The 16,275-nt window shown below is 43.6% G+C and overlaps 1 protein-coding gene across 4 annotated transcripts; it reads right to left on the reverse strand.

Annotated features, from left to right (window-relative positions):
• On the reverse strand, window positions 1–16,245 carry cep135 (centrosomal protein 135). 4 transcript variants are annotated; one of them, XM_029750792.1, is made up of 24 exons: window positions 15,993–16,245; window positions 15,509–15,636; window positions 15,204–15,394; window positions 14,866–15,033; window positions 14,539–14,680; window positions 10,424–10,637; window positions 10,011–10,226; window positions 9,807–9,872; window positions 9,459–9,609; window positions 9,111–9,352; window positions 8,801–8,956; window positions 4,633–4,851; window positions 4,262–4,413; window positions 4,047–4,162; window positions 3,785–3,939; window positions 3,621–3,676; window positions 3,325–3,493; window positions 3,036–3,146; window positions 2,636–2,821; window positions 2,226–2,417; window positions 1,310–1,512; window positions 1,079–1,183; window positions 761–916; window positions 1–579 (listed from the first exon to the last, which is right to left on the reverse strand). In XM_029750792.1, exons 2-24 carry the CDS (start codon window positions 15,619–15,621, stop codon window positions 558–560), a joined length of 3,501 nt encoding a protein of 1,166 aa, XP_029606652.1. In that variant the 5' UTR covers window positions 15,622–15,636; window positions 15,993–16,245; the 3' UTR covers window positions 1–557. The 4 variants fall into 4 exon arrangements, with proteins under 4 accessions (XP_029606652.1, XP_029606650.1, XP_029606651.1 ...); XM_029750790.1 differs by having other exon boundaries at window positions 2,226–2,435; XM_029750791.1 differs by having other exon boundaries at window positions 738–916; window positions 2,226–2,435.
• Window positions 16,246–16,275: the final 30 nt, after the last annotated feature.

The following is a 16,275-nucleotide window of genomic DNA, read 5'->3' on the forward strand; positions in this document are numbered from 1 at the left end:
TTTGTTTGTACAAAACTTTATTTGAAGGAATAAGTTATTAATTTAGGCATAATGGGAATAATATGTAACATTAAACATGTAAAAATACCACAGAACACAAAGCTGAACTAATTAACTATTCTCCTATCAGTGGTCTAATAACCAAGTCCAGATTCTTATAAATACATTTGGTAAAAGTATCTCAGTCCAATCACCTATGGATCTCCCAAGTAAAAGCAGAAAATGTACAGTACCTCCAAGGTACACTTCAATTTGACAATACTATTAGTAGCTCAATTAGTCAATTTTTTTCCCATGGAGGAACATAATATAGACAATCAAATTCTTCAAACAATTGGCACTGGAATTATCTTTGGTGAGAGGACGGCATGATTTCAACTTTGATCCAAGTTATTGCATCCTTCATAGGGAAGGAGGACGGTGGCGTTTTAGACCATTAGAAGCATTTTTGTTGGATACGAGTTGCTAAGTTGCGTGTGATGCGTCCAAACTGATACCCTTACAGGCTTCTCACGCACTCACTCCAGCTCCTTCATTTCCCTGTCTGTCTGGTGTCTCTACTCCTTAAAGCTCACAATTCTGTGGAGGAAAAAGGGAAGTCACATCAATTACAGGCTTGAATACAATCGGTGTGATCTAGAAAGTCTCTGTTTTATAGATGCAAGAGTATTGCAGTGATTGCAGAATGGATATAAAAGTAGGAAGTGATGTGTGCGTCTGTCTGTGCAAGCACGTACGTAGTATTGTGAGTGTAACTCACTTCTCTGGTGACCGGTCGGTGGAGCGCTCTGGAGTTCGCAGGATGGAACGTTCCGGGGAGGGGGGGCGGGGACTCAGAGATCTGCTCAGGGGGGAGGAGCTCCGCAGTGAGGAGAAAGACATGCCTTGCCTGCGCATCTCCTGCACAGCCCTCTCACTGAGGTAGAGAGACAACAAGGGCATGAGGGACAGATAGTAGCCCTCAGCCTTTTCAATTACACGCAAACAGTGATTATTAGTGGATGGTGATTATTAGTGGATAGTGATTATTGAGGTAGGTGATTGATAAGCTGGGCACATAAAGAGTCATTCAGCTCACCGCTCAAAGCGCTCAGTGGTCAGCTGTCTCTTCAGCACGTCCATCTCTGTCTGCAGCTGAGAGACTTTCCCTCGGAGTAGTGAAACCTCCCTGGCATGCCCTGCCCTGCACACACAATACACACTGTTACTTATCTTTATTAAATCAGTAAGACTCAAGATTGTGTGTAATCAGTGGGTCTGTGAAGAAGTGCATTCGTTGGCTCAAGGATTCTTTAGGACCTTCTCTTACGTTTTGCTGTCAGCTAGGGCGAGTCTGTCCCGCAGAACCTTCAGCTCCGAGTCCCTCTCGCTGGCGCTCAAATGCGTGTGGAACTCCTTCTGCCGATTGGAGGAGAGAAGTGTCTCTAGGTTACGGACAGTCAGCCTCTCACTGGCCAGCTGCTTCTTCAGCAGCTCTGCCTCCGAGCGCACGTCCTCCAGCTCTCCTGTCACCTACGAGAGCAGCACAAGCCCATAGACAGACATAATGAAGGGCAGAGTCGACACTACACAGACAGGGCACATTGTCTTATAGCTAGGTTCTTGCATTTAGCAAGGTCTGTATCGCAACTTATTGGTACATGCATTGTGTGTGTGTGTGTGTGTGTGTGTGTGTGTAGTCAAAAGTTTGGACACACCTACTCATTCGAGGGTTCTTTATTTTGTACTATTTTCGACATTGTAAAATAATAGTGAAGACATCAAAACTATGAAATAACCCATATGGAATCATGTAATAACCAAAAAAAGTGTTTGAAGAATCTAAAATATATTTTAGATTCTTCAAAGTAGCCACACTTTGATGACAGCTTTGCACACGTTGCATTCTCTCAACCAGCTTCACGAGGTAGTCACCTGGAAATCATTTCAATTAACAGCTGTGCCTTGTTAAAAGTAAATTTGTGGAATTTCTTTCCTTCTTAATGCGTTTGAGCCAATCAGTTGTATTGTGACAAGTTAGGGATGGTATACAGAAGATAGCCCTATTTGGTAAAAGACCAAGTCCATATTTGCTGAGTATACACACACACACACACACACACACACACACACACACACACACACACACACACACACACACGTGTGTGGTGTACATTTCCACCATTGCTAAATTCATGAAGGGAAATGAAAAGGGTGGAGGACTGAGATGCAGTCGGTTTGCTCACCCTCTCCAGCTCCATGCTCTTGGAGGTGAGCTGGCGGGTGCTGAGCTCTTTGCTTGAGTCCAGTTTGACACAGAGCTCCCTGACAGAGGCCAGGTCAGACAGCAGGACAGTCTTCTCCCCCCGGGCCGCCTGCAGCTCCTCCTCCAGCCGGGACATGCCCCGGGCCAGGGACGACACCTGGGCCTCGTACGCCTGCAGGGCATTCATGTGCTATAAGGTTGGGACAGAACAGGGATCCTCATCACCAATTGCAACAATGCAAGTGAATTCAGTATAGTAGATATTGGGTAGAGGTATGCAAGAACAGACAACATAAGCTAGTGGGCAATTTAAACAAAACTCAAACTCTACCCATTTTAAGCTTTATCTACAGCATTTTTCTCCACCCACATTGCCCCCCCCAGTCTCACCTCCTGGATCTCTCTCTCCTGATGTCCCACAGTCTCTCTGAGGTGTCGTCTCTCTGTGTCTGAGGAGAGCAGCTCCAGGCGGATGGAGTTGTTGAGGCCCTCAGCGTGCTGCAGCTTCAGCTCCCGGTCCTCTGACTCCCCATGGGCCATCCGGAACCGCTCCAGCATCTCCCTGTTCTCCTGCTCCTGGAAGACAACATTATTTAAATCAGTTAAAAACTATTGGAAGGACTCCATAGCAACTGGAGGATGTGTACTTGGCTAAACACTGGAAAACAGACATGATCAATTCCAGTAGATACATAACAATCCAATTGTAATATCTACACTAGAATGCAATCCCTTTGAGGGAAACACCTAGTGTGACTATACTACTGCTGTGTAGAGTGTTACTGCTTACCTTTGCAAGCATTATATTCTCTATCCTGGCCACTTCTGAGATGTAGGAGTGAACCCTCATCTTCAGCTCGTCTTTCTCATGCAAGGCCTCTTCCATCTCGGCATGCACAGCCTGGACACACAACACGTGCAAATGAGACCCATGAAAACAGAGTATGTATGAAATGTTTGCATCCCAATTAAATAAAGAACTTGTAGAGTAAATGTGCCCCCAAGTTAGATACGTCTATTGTGGGTGACAGAATTTTGTTCTGTTCACAAAAGCTCTGTTATCCAACTGTGCTCTGTACCTGGTTCTCCCTGGTCATAGTGGCTAGGTCATCTTTTAGTCTCCGGTTCTCTCGCAGGGCGATCTCTCGTTCTCTCCCCACTCCAGACAGCTCCTCCTGGGCAGAGTCAAGTTGTCTGCGTAGACTGGCTATCTCCCGCTCACGGCTGCTCAGCGCCCCCTTCAGCTGACTGCAGGTACAACACAATATCACTGATCCACTCGCTCGACACACATACACACATATTCGGCAGACATGCCTTTCACACTAATGCACGAACAGACATCTCAAAACACACAAGAAGAGTATACACTTACTCTAGGGAGTTCTCCATGTCTTTAACAGTATGTCTAACTTCCTCCAGTGTCTTCTCCTGCAGAATGAGAGACAGAACAGTGCTCACTCTCTGCAAGACTGCCTACTCCTATAGTTCTAGTCCCTCTAAAATGTACAGGCCAGTCACTGGTATCTAGTGCCCTACCTTCCTGAACAGCTCGTCCTGCAGCAGGGCCAGGCTCTCAGTCTTCTGGTCCACGTCATCCTGCAGAGCATCCTTCTCCCTGTCCAGAGCAGAGACAGTCTTCTGGAGCACAGTAACACCGTCTCTCTGGGTGGAGCCATGGCGACTCAGCTCAGCTGATGGAATTATTATTATTTGTTAATAAAAACCCATCTCAGAATAAACAAAGGGAAACAGTAAGATATCCAGGTCTAACTAACCCCTGCATCCACAAACCCCTCACCTATTTTCTCCTCCAGTTTCTCCATCTGCTGGTGGGCAGCATGGAGCTCGTTGGTCTTCACAGAGAGCCTGTGTTGTGTGTCAAACAGAGACTGCTCCATCTGCTCCTGCAACAGCCTGAACATAGAGCGGGAATTAGCCATTTCCCATCACTATATTACATAAATGATATCACATCCATACAAAGAAAGAGAGACGGACACCGACAGACAGTACCGTAGTGCGCTGGACTCAGCTCTCTGCTGGGCCGTCTCCTCTGCGGTGTGGACCAGGGCAGTGGAGCGAGCCTTCAGCTCCTCCTCTATAGCCACCCTGCCCTCCTTCAGCACTGACACCTGAGACCGCAGGTCCAGACGCTCTCTCTCCAACTGGGGACCAAAAACACACACCATAACACACTCTGCTCCTGGTACATCATGCATGCAAGATCAGCTGAGGTGGTAATAATGGCAGAGGCAGACATGATTGACAGCGCAGTACACGGTGGTTGTAAAATCTTTGTAAGTTGTTCTATCTACAAAAAGTAATATGATCAACTGCGACAGGATCATTTGGCTTTGATTTGGTGAGAAGTTGATCAGTCTCACAGTCTTGATGGTGTTTTCCAGGTTCAGGATCCTCCGCTCCTCTTCCTCTCGGTCTGTGAGAGCACAGGTCTGGGCAACTTTTAGTCTCTCTCTGAGTGTGTCCCTCTCGGAGGTGATCCTTTGTAGGTCAGCATCAGCCTGCTCCCTCTCCTCCTTCAGCCTCAGGACCTCTGTGGACAGATCTGATCCTGTACGAACCCGCCTCAGCTCCTCCTGAACCTACAGTACAGACATAGATATTAGAGGTCGACCGATTAATCGGCATAGCTGATTAATTAGGGCCGATTTCAAGTTCATAACAAATCGGTAATCTGCCTTTTTGGACAGCCGATTGCATTGCAATCCACGAGGAAACTGCGTGGCAGGCTGACCACCTGTTACGCGAGTGCAGCGTCAAAAGGACCTCATGGCTGCAACTAGCCAAGGTAAGTTGCTAGCTAGCATTAAACTTATCTTATAAAAAACAATCAATCTTCACATAACCACTAGTTAGTAACACATGGTTGATGATATTACTAGGTTAACTAGCTTGTCCTGCGTTGCATATAATCAATGCGGCGCCTGTTTATTTATCATCGAATCACAGCCTACTTCAACATCGCCAAACGGGTGATGATTTAACAAAAGCGCATTGGCGAAAAAAAGCACAATCGTTGCACAAATGTACAGTTGAAGTCGGAAGTTTACATACACCTTAGCCAAATACATTTAAACTCAGTTTAACTATTCCTGACATTTCATCCTAGTAAAAATTCCCTGTCTTAGGTCAGTTAGGATCACCACTTTATTTTAAGAATGTGAATTGTCAGAATAATAGTAGAGAAAAGTATTTATTTCAGCTTTTATTTCTTTCATCACATTCCCAGTGTGTCAGAAGTTTACATACACTCAATTAGTATTTGGTAGCATTGCTATAATTGTTTAACTTGGGTCAAACATTTTGGGTAGCCTTCCACGAGCTTCCCACAATAAGTTAGGTGAATTTTGTCCCATTCCTCCTGACTGAGCTGGTGTAACTGAGTCAGCATGCTCGCACATGCTTTTTCAGTTCTGCCCACAAATTTTCTAAAGGATTGAGGTCAGGGCTTTGTGATGGCCACTCCAATACCTTGAATTTGTTGTCCTTAAGCTGTTTTGCCACAACTTTGGAAGTATGCTTGGGGTCATTGTCCATTTGGAAGACCCATATGCGAACCAAACTTTAACTTCCTGATGCTTTAACTGATGTCTTGAGATGTTGCTTCAATATTTCCACAGAATTTTCCTCCCTCATGATGCCATCTATTTTGTGAAGTGCACCAGTCCCTCCTGCAGCAAAGCACACCCACAACATGATGCTGCCACCCCAGTGCTTCACGGCTGGGATGGTGTTCTTCGGCTTGCAAGCCTCCCCCTTTTTCCTCCAAACATAACGATGGTCATTATGGCCAAACAGTTCTATTTTTGTTTCATCAGACCAGAGGACATTTCTCCAAAAACTATGATTTTTGTCCCCATGTGCAGTTGCAAACCGTAGTCTGGCTTTTTTAATGGCGATTCTGGAGCAGTGGCTTCTTCCTTGCTGAGCGGCCTTTCAGGTTATGTCGATATAGGACTCGTTTTACTGTGGATATAGATGCTTTTGTGCCTGTTTCCTCCAGCATCTTCACAAGGTCCTTTGCTGTTGTTCTGGGATTGATTTGCACTTTTCGCACCAAAGTACGTTCATCTCTAGGAGACAGAATGCGTCTCCTTCCTGAGCGGTATGACGGCTGCGTGGTCCCATGGTGTTTATACTTGCGTACTATTGTTTGTACAGATGAACGTGGTACCTTCAGGCGTTTGGAAATTGCTCCCAAGGATAAACCAGACTTGTGGAGGACTACAATTATTTTTCTGAGGTCTTGGCGGATTTCTTTTGATTTTCCCATGATGTCAAGCAAAGCGGCACTGAGTTTGAAGGTAGGCCTTGAAATACATCCACAGGTACACCTCCAATTGACACAAATGATGTCAATTAGCCTATCAGAAGCTTCTAAAGCCATGACATAATTTTCTGGAATTTTCCAAGCTGTTTAAAGGCACAGTCAACTTAGTGTATGTAAACTTCTGACCCACTGGAATTGTGATTAATTGAAATAATCTGTCTGTAAACAATTGTTGGAAAAATTACTTGTGTCATGCACAAAGTAGATGTCCTAACCGACTTGCCAAAACTATAGTTTGTTAACAAGAAATCTGTGGAGTGGTTGAAAAACGAGTTTTAATGACTCGAACCTAAGTGTATGTAAACTTCCGACTTCAACTGTACCTAACCATAAACATCAATGCCTTTCTTAAAATCAATACACAGAAGTATATTTAGTTAAAGAAATTCATGTTAGCAGGCAATATTAACTAGGGAAATTGTGTCACTTCTCTTGCGTTCAGTGCAAGCAGAGTCAGGGTATATGCAACAGTTTGGGCCGCCTTGGCTCGTTGCCAATTATGAACTAATTTGCTAGAATTTTACATAATTATGACATAACATTGAAGTTTGTGCAATGTAACAGCAATATTTAGACTTAGGGTTGTCACCCATTCGATAAAATACGGAACGGTTCCGTATTTCACTGAAAGAATAAACATTTTTGTTTTCTAAATGATAGTTTCCGGATTTTACCGTATTAATGACCAAAGGCTCGTATTTCTGTGTGTTTATTATATTATAATTAAGTAGATGATTTGATATAGCAGTCTGACTGAGCGGTGGTAGGCAGCAGCAGCCTCGTAAGCATTCATTCAAACAGCACTTTACTGCGTTTGCCAGCAGCTCTTAGCAATGCTTGAAGCACAGCGCTGTTTATGACTTCAAGCCTATCAACTCCCGAGATTAGGCTAGCAATACTAAAGTGCCTATAAGAACATCCAATAGTCAAAGGTATATGAAATGCAAATAGTATAGAAAGAAATAGTCGACGCGTCATAATTCCTATAATTAACTACAACCCAAAACTTCTTAACTGGGAATATTGAACCACCAGCTTTCATACGTCCTCATGTTCTGAGCAAGGAACTTAAACGTTAGCTTTTTTACATGGCACATATTGCACTTTTACTTTCTTCTCCAACACTGCGTTTTTGCATTATTTAAACCAAATTGAACAGGTTTCATTATGTATTTGAGACTAAATAGATTTTATTTATGTATTATATTAAGTTAAAACAAAAGTGTTCGTTGTTCACTCAGTATTGTTGTAATTGTCATTATTACAAATATATATAAAACATTAAAAAAAAAAAAAATTGGCCGATTAATTGGTATCGGCTTTTTTTGGTCCTCCAATAATCGGTATTTGTATCTGCGTTGAAAAATCATAATCTTTCGACCTCTAATAGATATACACAATGTCATAGACCAGCAACATTATCTCTCCGACCCATGGCAAAATGTGTAGATTTGGGGGCCTCCCGAATGGCGCAGTGGTCTAAGGCACTGCATCACAGTGCTAGCTGTGCCACTAGAGATCCTGGTTTGAGTCCAGGCTCTGTCGCGACTGGGAGAGCAATGGGGTGGGGCACAATTGCCAGGTGTATGGTGTTTCCTCCGACACATTGGTGCGGCTGGCTTCCGGGTTAAGTGGACATTGTGTCAAGAAGCAGTGTGGCTTGGTTTGGTTGTGTTTCAGAGGACGCACGGCTCTCGATCTTCGCCTCTCCCGAGTCCGTACGGGAGTTGCAGCGACGAGACAAAACTGTAACTACCAATTGGATACCATGAAATTGGGGAGAAAAAGTAAAAAAAATGTATTTATAAAAAGTGTAGATTTGCAGGAAATTAGCTTTAAAAAAAATTCTCTCCGCCAACAAGAGGGGTGTGAACAGTTTGGGGTCGTGAGGTTGGGGTTTGTTACTATGCTGATAAACATTATAATAATAATAATAATAATAATAATAATAATAATAATAATAATATGACAATATCCATCCAGACCTTTGCCATCTAGGAAATTTGTGTGACCGGACAGTAGTAGTACTTGAGTGCCCCCGTCATAGACAGGGGCTTTCAAATACTGAATCAACTGAGGAGGGTGTAAGATGTGTATTTGACACCTGCATTGATAGGTATGTTTAGACTTTCAATGTTTGGTACTACACTGAAACAGTCTTTTTCATTTGATATGCCCTGTCCTGGACTGGCCTGTCTCACCTTTTTGCACTGTAAACTAAGCTGGTCCCTCTCAGCAGTAAGGGCCTTGACGTTGGTTTGGATGTCCTCCATATGTCTCTCAAAACCCAGCAGTACAGCCTGGAGCTCATCCCTCTCCTTCACTGTTCGGGAGAGCTCCAAATCAACACTGTCCCCCTAAATAACACACAAATATTAATTATTTACCATACATGCAAACAAAATAATGATATAAGAGGCTTACTAGTACCATGAGTTTATGTACGTATATACAGTAAATGAGAACATAACTATGTATTCTTTGCATTAGTATAATGGCGGGCTCTCTCACCCTGCCATGCCAGCCTGTTCTCCCCCTGGGACTCCTGCCCCTGCCTGGGCTGCTGCGCGTGGGGGTGTGGTCCATGACGCCTGGTCCCCTGGCCCTGCGGTAGCGCTCAGCCTCCTGTCGGTAATAGTCCCGCTCCTCTTCCAGGCTCCTGACAAATGCGTCCAGGCGAGATGGGGAGCGGTCCTTCCCACACACACCGTGTTTAGACCTCATGCTCTCCAGCTCAAGCACCAGCTCTTTATCTAGATACAGCAACCAGAGTCAGATGGGCTTAGGCCAACTATAATCAATGAGAGACATTTGAGTCCCAAAGTTCCAGAGAGACAGGAGAAAAACACTGCTACTCACCAGCATCAGTCATTTTCTCTAGTTTGTCCTGAAGCCTCCTCTTCTCTTCCTCCAGGAAGTTCATCAGTCCCTCCATCTTCTCATTCTGCTCCCTGAGCTCCCCCAGCTGGTCCCTCAGACGGTCCTTCTCGTAGTCTCCCTCAGCGTGGTCCTAAAACATCCAGTCAGAGGAGTCAGATACAACTATGATATTGTGAATAAAATGCTGCACAGATTCAAGTTACTCTTTAACAACTATCTGATGTGGTACTGTAACAGATAGACATTCTGTAGTCATTGAGACGTTAAGTTTTAACAGGAACGTGTAGGCTACAAGCCTTTATAAGCCCAATAAATACAAAGTCATACCCTTCTTAACTTAGTGATTACATCTTCCAAGTCCTCCAAGGCTCGGTGTTGCTTTTGGATTTCTTTCTGAGGAGAAAAACAGGCCACAGATTTATTGTCAAAAACGTTTCCCTCAAATTGAACCCTCTGCCTGTCTTTATACAGTACTCCTCCTGTTCCCATTTATCATCTCCTTCCTTCCTTCCCTCCCCCCTACTTTCTCACCTTGGCCTCTTGTAGTTCCAGGTCAGCAGTCTCCAGCACCAGGTCCTTGTCCTTCTCCAGCTGCTTGGCCAGGTGGTCTATGTGGGTGAGCTCCTGACACAGCTCCTGGTTCTTGGCACTGAGGTCCGCCACCTCGGTGGATGCATCCTGCTTCCTCTGCTGCAGCCCCTGAACCTTCTGCTCCAGAGTCCTGTTAGTCTCCTGCAGGTACTCGATCTGGGAACACGACACCGAGAGGTCAATGTGTGGTAAGTGCTCAAAGGACTTTGGCAAGCCTGAGTTGATGGTTGTTGGTGTCGACAGATACAAGTAAGTTATTGGTGGTCAGTTTCAGTTTGAGGGTAGGTTGCGGAAATCAATTCAATGTCTGGGTAATACCCATTGCGTGAAGTGGGTCAGGGTTTGGTTCTTACCTGCAGGTTAAGGTGGGCAATCAGTTTCTCATTGCTGATGGTCTGAGCCTCTAGGGAAATGACATCATAAGGACGCCCTCCATCAAGTGCTCGACTAAGACGCTCAATTTCTTTGTCTCGCTCCTCAACCTGTATGTGCAGGTGTTTGATACCGCCCTGAGCTCTTTCAAGGTCTAATTTCAGTTTGGTTATGTCCTGCTGCAGCTCCTGGATCCTAGGGTAAAATTAATCACAGTTATTACTAGGAGTGTAATGGTACACATATTTGTACTGAAATGGGAGAGGGTATATAGATAGATATTCTAAAATTGATTTAAAAAAATATATCCTCAATCTACACACAATACCCCATAATGACAAAGCGAAAAATATAAAAACACAAATACCTTATTTACATAAGTATTCAGACCCTTTGCTATGAGACTCGAAACTGAGCTCAGGTGCATCCTGTTTCAATTGATCATCCTTGAGATGTTTCTACAACTTGATTGGAATCCACCTGTGGTAAATTCAATTGATTGGACATGATTTGGAAAGGCACACACCTGTCTATATAAGTTGACCGTGCATGTCAGAGCAAAAACCAAGCCATGAGATCAAAGGAATTGTCTGCAGCATTGAAGGTCCCCAAGAACAGTGGCATCCATCATTCTTAAATAGAAATGTTTGGAACCACCAAGACTCTTTCTAGAGCTGGCCGTGTGTATGTAATCCATTTTAGAATAAGGCTGTAACGTAACAAAATGTCAAGGGGTCTGAATACTTTCCGAATGCACTGTATGTACACACACACACTAAGACCTGCTTTTTCCATGACAGACTGACCACGTGAATCCAGGTGAAAGCTATGATCCCTTATTGATGTCACCTGTTAAATCCACTTCAAATCAGTGTAGATGAAGGGGAGATGACTGGTTAAAGAAGGATTTCTAAGCATTGAGACATTGATTGTGTATGTGTGCCATTCATAGGGTGAGTAGGCAAGACAAAAGATTTAAGTGCCTTTGAACAGGGTATAGTAGTAGGTGCCAGGCGCACCGGTTTGTGTCAAGAAATGCAACGCTGCTGTGTTTTTCACGCTCAACAGTTTCCCGTGTGTATCAAGAATGGTCCACCACCCAAAGGACATCCAGCCAACTGTGGGAAGCATTGGAGTCAACATGGGCCAACGCACTTTCGACACCTTGTAGCGTCCATGCCTCGAAGAATGCAACTCAATATTAGGAAGGTGTTCTTAATTGCTTGGCAAATGGCTGACGATGACCAGACCCCACTCACCACGGGGGGGGGGGGGGGGGGACGACAGTTTTATGACACCTCATGCCAATCGTAGATATTATGCAGCAGAGAACCCGCTCTTGCTCTTTAGTATCAAGATTGGAATGTGCTTTGTTACAGAGACATTTTACCACCAAAAAACTCTAACATCCAAAAGTGAACACTGGAACAATATTTCTAACATCCAAATGTGGGAAGTGGTCATTGGAACATGTCTACTTTGTGATGCCATTCAATTTTTTTTTATAAAAATGGTATAACAAAAATATTGTAACTTGTTTATGTCAAGATTCCATCCAATACGTGGTGTAGACAATATGCAAAAGGTTGAAACTATTTTTGTTAAGATAGGAATGTGATTTTAGTTCTCTAAGCGAGATCATAGTTTTTGATTATACTTTGCACACTAACTAGCCATGCCCCGAATGAGGTCAGAGAGCTTGTCAGCATGATGGAACCGCCATTTTCGACCAGAGTGCTTAAAAGGACTGGGTAAGAATGAACATTTCATACTAGAAGACGTGAGACCGTGGTCCACACATTGAAATGGTTGGAAACTCTGAGGAGATAACCTCACCTACCAGACCAGAAAAGCGTGGAGCGTTAGCTACATGTGGGAAATGGTTGAAACGGTGAACCAACACGAGATGAAGAAGATAACCTCACCTACCAGACCAGGGTACCGCCAGTCTGCAGCTGCGTGTGTAAAGTGCTTCAAACTCTGACTAAAGACACGAGGTGTGAAGGAGAAAATCACATCTTAGACAATCATTGGTGCATATAAGTAGCTGTTCTGAGGAAACAGCCCATTGAAGCCAGGACAACTAAGGACATTGCGACCTCTGGTGGACAACCAGAGCCTTACACCAATCGACCCCTTCCTATAGAAGAATTGATTGGTTTCAACAGAGACATACAACGAACAAAGACATCCACGCGTAAATACATTCATTACTTCTTATTCCAAAACAGGCAGTGGTTCGTGTGCAAAGTAAATGGTTACTGTGAGCATAGTTTCCAAATGTACGATAAGTGTCTCTTTCGCTCTCACTTTTTCCCCCTTCCCATCTATGATGTAACAAGCCGTCATATCTTGTCAGTCCACTAGGGACTTTTGTCTCGTAAGTGTGTATGTGTATTCTGTGTTATTATTTAGCAAGTAAATAAATAATTAAACCAATTTGTGTAGTACTGAATAATCATGAAAGATTGGGGTTCATGCAGATCCAAGAAGGTTACGACTGTTCAGAATGAGAACTGATATAAGGTAATGATTAATAAGTGTCAGTTATCGATATACTGTTTTAACTTATATCTTCTAGAGTTTCGGGACATGGTAACTCGTTAAACAACTTATTCCGTGGTGCCACAAATTCCTAATGAGTTAATTGTTACATGATTAATTTAAACCGGGTAACAATTAAACATAGTTGGTGGATTGAATAAATAACAGTCATCACATTAATGAAAGTCACGTCACGACAATAGATTATATAGAGTCAAGTGCACTCCTTTGTATGCCTCGAGTAAATCTCCGCTGAAAAATTAAACAATTCAGGCTATTCCGTTAAAACAACTAGAGTCTATGTGCTGATTCCAATTCAAATCTTAAATTGGCGCATTTCAAACTGTCCTTTTGTGACACGCGGCCGGGAACTAGTTCTGTACAATGGCGAGTGGTGGGGTCGATAAACCAGGACAATCCTCCATCATCGTTTAGATATCCAGTTTGGGAACATTTTGTGCTTCCCAGTAGATTACAACAGTGATGGACAGAGACTTGTGGATAAAATGTTAACAGTATTTGCCAATGTTCAATGAGAATAGATTGTGCAGCTGCCATAGCCTATAAAGCAAGCCAAATCTGAAGTTATCAATGAATTGGCCAATGCACCCTGTCTTGTGCTTACCACACACACACACACACACACACACACACACACATATATTGGCCAATGCACCCTGTCTTGTGCTTACTACACACACACACACACACACACATACATACATACATACATTAAATTTAAACTAGGCAAGTCAGTTAAGAACAAGTTCTTACTTGTTCTTACTTACAATGATGGCTTAGGAACAGTGGGTTAACTGCCTTGTTCAGGGACAGAACTAGAGATTTTTACCTCTGGGATTTGATCTAGCAACCTTTCGGTTACTGGCCCAAATCTCTAACCACTAGGCTACTTGCTGCCCCTAATGGATGGATGGACCTCCAAGGCTACAGAGAAGCTGTGACAGCCCCATTACATTACCCCGGAGTGGGAGATGAGAAGTACCGCACTACAGACACGCCCCCTTTATGAGAGTCACAAGTGCACATCTTTTTCTCTCTGTAAGAAAACATTATAGCATAAGCCTATACAATGTCTGAATCATGTTTACATATTGATTTCACATGCATATTGCACATTATTTTACTGTTGTTATTGAGTAATTGTGCATTTTGATTTAAGAAAATACTAAGTGTTGATATGGCTCCATATACCTGATGAGAGCACAATCAGGAACACCAATACCAATATTTTCTTAAATAAACAAAAATTAACTACAGTAACGGCTGGCACTTAATTTTCCGCTGTACCGAAAGCGAACCGTGACCCCCAAACAAACCGTGATCCCCAAACCCACAATACGTACTGAACCGTGGCTTTGGTGAACCGTTACACCTCTAGTTATTACAAAATTAAAACATTGCAAATATCCCTTTGATGCATCTTGATGTGAATAGCACTAGCATACTATTTAATTGTACATTGTTAATATGTTTCAATAAATACAAAATCAATTGCTTGTAAGTGATTAAACAGCTACAAGGAGGATCCCACCTGTCATCAGCCACCTGCAGAAGATCTGCGATGTACGGGTCATCAGGCTGCGCCACAGGTTGAGTGGGGCCAGAGGAGTGCGGGATAAGCTCATCAATCTGCATCCGCTGACGTCTGAAAGGAATGCTGTGCTTTTTCCCTCCTGTCAAATCATCATGAATGGAAACATCCTGGTCAACTGGTGTGTGGTTGTATAGAGGCTGGATGTACACGTTAGAAAAACAGGACATGTAGTGGTGCTCTAGCTTAAGAACTTGAGTGAATAACTTGTGGGTGGGTAATAGAAGTATGAGGTGGATGCCAGTGGATGTTGGGTCTATGTCCTACCTGGTGTCTGCACCACAGCCTGCATGTTCTTCTCCTGCAGCTGCTGAATACGCTCCGTCTTGGCCTTGCTGTCCTTCTCCAGGGAGCGGACCTTGTGCACATACTGGTTGTTTAGGAACTTCAGGTCTGATGTCTCATGGTCCAGCTTTCTGATGTAGGCTTTGAGCTCTGAGACAAAGGGCAGTGACAGGTTTCATATCAAAATATATGAATTGCCAGTGATAACAGAAGGAGTAAAAATGAATGGGTTAGACCAGTTATTTCTGTTACGAGAGGACAGTGGGATTCAAATATGAATGGACTGCTGCTTCACTGAGTGGCATTGTGTGGACTGATACCTCTGCTTACTCGGTCTTTCTCCTCCCTGAGTTTGAGGAGTCCAACGTGCAGCTCGTTGTTCTCCCGGACCAGCCGGGCATTCTCCGTCTTGTATGGCTCCAGGAGGGCATCTAGATTACGGCTTTCTTTCTCAGTCTTCCCTGCGTTGAGCTTGGCATTGCGCAGACTTTCAGTGGTGTGGACCAGATCACTGCAGTATAGGCAGAAACACACAATCCTCATTCACTATAACATGGGACGCAATAACATCTCTCTATATAACTGGTCATTTACTATCATGTCTCAGAGGTGAATATGTATTTACCAGAACAATTTTTCCACCAGTGGCAGGGTCTCGATTCCCAAAGGCTGTCTGTATCCAAGTTGATCCAGACGTTTCCGAAGGTTAATGAACTTCCTCTCTGCATTGGTACTCATTGTTGCTGCAGCAGTCTACAAAACAGGACATACTAAAGATTCGTAGACATCTCCATCTGTGGTTATAGCTAGTTTATTTGCTGACTACAGTTTATTGACTACATAGCTAGCCAATACTATTGGACTAGCCCAAGATGGACTGGTAGTGCATTGACAACTGAAATGGGCTACTATTGGACCAGAGCAAGTAACGTTAGCCAGCTCATTCATCCTATCAAGCTGCAGCTAGCTAGCTAACGTTAGCTAGGTCGTTCAGGCCAGGTAAAGTTATGGCAAAAGGGAAAACAGGATTTCACTGACAGTCTAGCTTGCTATAGCCAACTTATATATTCTTGCCAGTAAACTTTCATTTGTAGCTAAATTATACTCACAAATCCACGGTCCGGTTAGCTAGATAGCTAACTTAGTTAGCTAACGTTAGCTGTGATTGTTGACATGACTTCTGTAAACAAAGTTATCGAACAAACAACGCTGAAAAGACTGCATGAGACTCTCACGTATGTGCCAGGTGGAACACCTTGTAGAGGTTTGCGATGGTGGTCAGTCAGTACATGGATTTTTCATGAATGCAAAGCTGTCGTTCGGCTCGCCCTGATCTGAACTAGCTAGCTAGCTTGTTCTCTGTCGGCGGTAAAGTAGTTTGAAAATGGCGCC

This window comes from Salmo trutta, chromosome 4 (genome assembly GCF_901001165.1).
Source record: "Salmo trutta chromosome 4, fSalTru1.1, whole genome shotgun sequence".
Classification (NCBI taxonomy): Eukaryota; Metazoa; Chordata; class Actinopteri; order Salmoniformes; family Salmonidae; genus Salmo; species Salmo trutta.

Coding starts and splice junctions, on each gene's coding strand:
- cep135 (XM_029750790.1), bottom strand. CDS start 15,621: ATGAGTACCAATGCAGAGAGGAAGTTCATTAACCTTCGGAAACGTCTG. Junction 9,873..10,010: donor TGGAACTACAAGAGGCCAAG/GTGAGAAAGTAG, acceptor TTTTCTCCTCAG/AAAGAAATCCAAAAGCAACA. Junction 8,957..9,110: donor GAACAGGCTGGCATGGCAGG/GTGAGAGAGCCC, acceptor TGTGTTATTTAG/GGGGACAGTGTTGATTTGGA.